At 65.4% G+C, this 4,613-nt stretch overlaps 1 protein-coding gene across 1 annotated transcript; it reads right to left on the reverse strand.

Moving 5' to 3' along the window:
* Positions 1–1,017: 1,017 nt before the first annotated feature.
* ISLR2 (immunoglobulin superfamily containing leucine rich repeat 2) lies at positions 1,018–4,101 on the reverse strand. The gene is made up of 2 exons (XM_063142260.1): positions 4,032–4,101; positions 1,018–3,146 (listed from the first exon to the last, which is right to left on the reverse strand). The coding sequence occupies exon 2, from the start codon at positions 3,137–3,139 to the stop codon at positions 1,034–1,036; it is 2,106 nt and encodes a 701-aa protein (XP_062998330.1). The 5' UTR covers positions 3,140–3,146; positions 4,032–4,101; the 3' UTR covers positions 1,018–1,033.
* Between the last annotated feature and the right edge of the window lie 512 nt (positions 4,102–4,613).

The following is a 4,613-nucleotide window of genomic DNA, read 5'->3' on the forward strand; positions in this document are numbered from 1 at the left end:
TTTCTCTAAGCAAACTACTCTACCGCATAAACATTTAGGAAATACTGATCGCAGTGAGCGACATGCCTCAGGAAAGCGCTGCAAGGGGCCGCAAAGGCCAAACGGCTGGGCGCCCTCGGCCGCTCCCGCACCCGGGTGGATCCGCGAGAGGTCCAAAGTCACACACGGACACGCACACCTCCTCGAGGCTCTACAGCACAACGCCATCCTCTCACGCGGCGTCGCGGGCGCAGGCGGCCGGCAAGTCAGCGGCTGGACAGCGGTGGCTCTGGCTGCGGGCCTGGCCCCGATCCCGGCTTCCGCCTCCTCCTCCTCCTCCTCCTCCTCCTCCCGAGGAGCTCCAGTCCCGCCGCAGCCTGGCCGGGGCCGGAGGAAGGCAGCGCTCCTGCGCGCGCGGCCGGGAGAACGGGGCTGGGGAGCTGTCCAGCGCCGCGGAGCTCCTGAAAGGGAGCGGACTGCAGGCTGGAGCCGGGCGCTTTGAAGGCATACTCCGCTGCCCCCACCACCCTCTTTGATCTTGCTTTCAAGTCCTTATAGTCAATCGCTCATATTTCAATTTTAGGAAACAGAAATCAACTCAACGAAACTTGGGCAGCGGGGAGGTGGGGAGAGAGACACACGTTACATGTCGGAATGGGGAGGGGGCTAGTTTGGAACCGTTCCACCTTTGGTGCACGCAAGAAGACATCGAGGGTTTTTAAAGTTTAGGGGCAACGCGTTTCTCCAGGGGATACGGTTCAAACAGGGGGGCCCTCCTCTGCCTCCATCTCTGGGGCTCCTGGGAGAGAGACCCAGAGGGAAAGGGAGCCCTAAAACAACAACAACCACAATCACAACTCCGAACAAAGCCAGCTCCGCTGTGATCCTCCTCGGAGACAACCCCGGTGTGTCCCCCCCCCCTTGCCATAGGGCTCTCAAGGAGGCCGCCGCGGCTCAGCCAGCCAAGCCCCAGCCAGCCCCAGCCTGGAGAGCGCGGTTCTCAGGTTGCGCAAGGCGAGCGAGGCCTCGGAGCCCCGGGAGGGACCGGGAAGGCTCAGCGGGGCGGCTGCCGGTAGTTGCCATTGATCTCCTGGGAGATGGTGACGGCCTCGGCGCCCAGAGGCAGCCGGTCGCTGTACTCGGAGCCACCTTCAAACTCCTCGGGGTTGGCTTTGGAGTGGGACTCAGGGATGGAGCTGGCCACCAGGCTCTCGTCCCTTTTCAGCGGCCCTCCCCCAGCTGCCCCCCTCCCCTCCCTTTCTTCCTCCCCTCCATCCTCCTCCTCCTCCACCTCCCCTTCCTCCACCTCATTAGGGTCGAAATTCTTCTCCGACTCGAGGTAGGAAGCCCTGGGATCGAAGTCTGCTGCCATGTGCTTCTCCATCTGGTCAGGGTTCTGGGTCCTCATGATGAGCTTGTAGGTCTTGCCCTGGTACTTGGAGAGGAGGTGGCAACAGGTGGCCCCCAACAAAGGGATGGTGGCCAGCCCCAGCAGGAAGACGCTCACCACCACAATGATTATGAGAGACGGGATCTCCTTCTTGGTGGTGAAGACCACCTGCACCTGGCAGTCCTCCCCCACGTAAGTCATGCAGACCGAGTAGTTGGTGCCAGGGCTCAGGCCTTGGAACCAGTAGGAGTTCACCCCTTCCTCAATCTGGGACCACTGCACCAAGGCGTGGCCCTGCCGGCTCTCCTCGCACAGGTAGAGCCTCCTCAGGTGCACCTTCTCTGGCTGGGTGTAGAAGGGTGTAATCTGCACCTTGGCCTCCCTCTCGGAGACATCCAGGGCAATGACGCCCAGGTCGAAGCTGTGGGGCTTGAGGTCAGCGCTCTGGTTGAAGGCATGGTTGGAGATGTACTGGGTGACCTCGCTGGAGCCACACTTCTTCTCAAAGTGGGGGGGCTTGAAGGGCGCACCTTCAGAGCCAGTGCCATTCCTGGGGGGGCCCTCAGCCACATAATAATTCCGGGGCGTCGGTCTCAATGGGAGCCCCTTGATCCTTTCATCCGGCTTCATCACACTGTTCTTGGAGACCTTTCTGTCTGGCTTCCGATCTTCCGGCTGGCCTTTGGGGTGGCCAGGTGGGCCGATGGAGTCCTTCGGGGAGTCAGCCACGGCCACATTAACCGAGGACTTGTTGCTGCCCACCTCATTGCTGGCCAAGCAGGTGTAGGTGCCTTCCTCTTTCTTGCTGAGGTGGGGGATCACCAAGGTGCCGTTGCTGAAGGCCCGGAACCTCTCTTGCTCTCCTCCTGAGGAGCTCTCAGAGGGCAGGTGGTTGCCATCTCTTTCCACCCCTTTGATGTCCAGTGTTTGGCCCAATGTCTGGACCCTCCAGCTGACCACAGGCTGGGGAAGACCCTCGGCGTTGCAATGCAAGGTGAGGGCAAACCCATAAGAGAGCGGGGTGTGCTCCAGGTTGGGGTGGTAGGTCAGCTGCACAGTGGGGGGCGTGCAGTGCAAGTAAGGGATCTTGGCCAAGGGGATCCCCTTCCAGGGCTCCGGAGAGGCACAGGCGATGGAGTCCTTCTCTGGGATGGAGATCAAGGTGCTTTCCGTCCAGTTCTTCAGCCACATGAGCCGGCAGGTGCAGTTGAAGGGGTTGTTGTAGATCTGCAGGTGGGACAGGGAGGTGAGGGGCTCAAAGGTGCCTTCGGCCACGTCGGCAAAGCGGTTGTTGTTGATGCGGAGCGAGCGCAGGTCGCGCAGGGTGTGGAAGGCCTGCCCGGGCAGGTGGGCCATGCGGTTGTTGTTCATCTTCAGCAGCTGCAGGGCGCTGAGGTTGTACAGGTCCTGCCAGGGGAAGTCCACAATCTGGTTGTGGCTGACGTCCAGGTTCTTCAGCTGGACCAGGATGGCCAAGGTGCCCTCCTCGACAGCGCCAATCTTGTTGTGGGCCAGCCACAGCGAGGTCACCTGCGTCACCTCCACGAAGGAGCCCCGTGGCAGCGCCGCGATCTTGTTGGCAGACAGGCTCAGCGTGGTCACGTTCGAGGGCAGCCCCGACGGCACCGTCTGCAGGTCCTTGTAGGCACAGTCCGCAAACTGCTGCGCATACTTGTCCACGCAGGCGCACGGCTCCGGGCAGCCACAGCCGGGCGCCCACGAGGAAGCAGCCACCAGCACCCACAGGTGCAGCTGCACCAGCGACAGCATCTTGGCCCTGGCAAGCGAGAGGGAGAGAGGGGGAGAGAGCGTTAGGCAGAGACGGAGTCAGGGCTGCCCACCTGTCCAGCGTCCCAGCCAGGGCGAAGCTCCCCTCCCCCCGAAACATGACCCCAGGTCCCCCTTGGGAATCTGCCTTAGACCAGCATCCCTGCCCCCAAGCTCCAAAATCCGGGCCAGAGACCCGCCCTGGCCGGCCTTGATCTCTCCCCCTCTGGATTCTTCTCCCCGGGCTTCTTTTCCTTCCTTCCTTCCTTCCTTCCCTCTCGCTGCCCTGGAATTCTCCCCCCCCCCCGCCCCAAACGCGCCTTTCGCGCAGGGAAGCCAGACGGAAGCCGAAGCGAGGGCGGGGTGTGACCCAGACGGCACCGGCCAGCTCGATCCAGTGGTCAGGGCAGTCATTCCAGGCGCTGGGCTTAAGGGTTCCGCGGTGCCTCTGGCTTCCCGCGGTCCCGATCCCTCCAGTCCTTCCTCCGCCTGGACCTCTACCCCGCCGCCCTCCCTGCTGCTCCCCCGGGTCGACGCCGTCCTCCCGCCCGCGCCCCCTCTCCCCGTCCGTCCCCGCGAGGGGAGGTCGGCGGGGCACGCGCCCTCTCGCCTGGCCCGTCGCCGCCCGCGACGCGCGGCGCTCCGGCTGCCCTTTCGGGAAGAGCCGCCCGCTGGTCTGGCGACGGGGCGGACGGGCTCTCTCCTCCCCGCCGCCTCCTCGCGCTCCCTGGACGGCGGAGGAGCCCTGCTCGCTGGCGCTCTCCGCCGCGCCCACAGGTGGTCGGCGCCCCCGCCCGCGCCCCCGCCTCGCCCCCCAGCCCAGCCCAGCCCGGCGCCGCACGCGCCCCTCCCTCCCCGGCCGCCTTCTGCCCGGGGCGCAAGCCAGCCCCCTTACCGGCTCTCCGTGCTCTCCGAGGGGGTCTCCTCAGGGGCGCGGCGCCACCGCGAGGGAGCCCCCGACGACGACGGCGACGGGACCAAACTCCGCGCAGCCGAGCCGGGCGTCCATCCAGCCGCCGCCCTTCCTCCGGGCGGACCCGCCTCGCCCTCGGAGGGGAGCGGCGCGCGTGGCTCTGCCCGGGACCCGCAACTGATGCCCGGCCCTGGCCCGGCCCGCGCCCCCTCCAGCCGCCCTCTCCAGCCTGCCCGTCTTGCCGCGCCCCGCCGCCTCCGCCCCAGCCCCCTATGAAGAGGAGGGGGCGATCGCCATCTATTTGCTGGGAGAGCTGAAGTGCCCGAGCGCGCCCCCGAGGCGCCCGGAACGCGCAAAGCCTGTCCCACCTCCTTGGGTGGGTGTGGACGTGCGGCGCCCCCTCCCCGACTGAAGACCAGGCAGTATTTATCGCGTCGATATGTCGCCAAGCGCCAACCCCCCCTCCTTCGCCCCCTCCTTCCCACAGCAGCCCGGCGAGGGAGGATGTTGTAGTAGTAGTAGCAGCAGCAGCAGCGGTGGCCGTGGTAGTAGTAGCAGTCGTGT

The sequence above is a fragment of the Elgaria multicarinata genome, chromosome 16 (assembly GCF_023053635.1).
Source record: "Elgaria multicarinata webbii isolate HBS135686 ecotype San Diego chromosome 16, rElgMul1.1.pri, whole genome shotgun sequence".
NCBI classification, from domain to species: domain Eukaryota; kingdom Metazoa; phylum Chordata; class Lepidosauria; order Squamata; family Anguidae; genus Elgaria; species Elgaria multicarinata.

Excerpts from the sequence above, each read along its gene's own strand:
- ISLR2 (XM_063142260.1), bottom strand. The coding sequence starts at position 3,139 with ATGCTGTCGCTGGTGCAGCTGCACCTGTGGGTGCTGGTGGCTGCTTCC.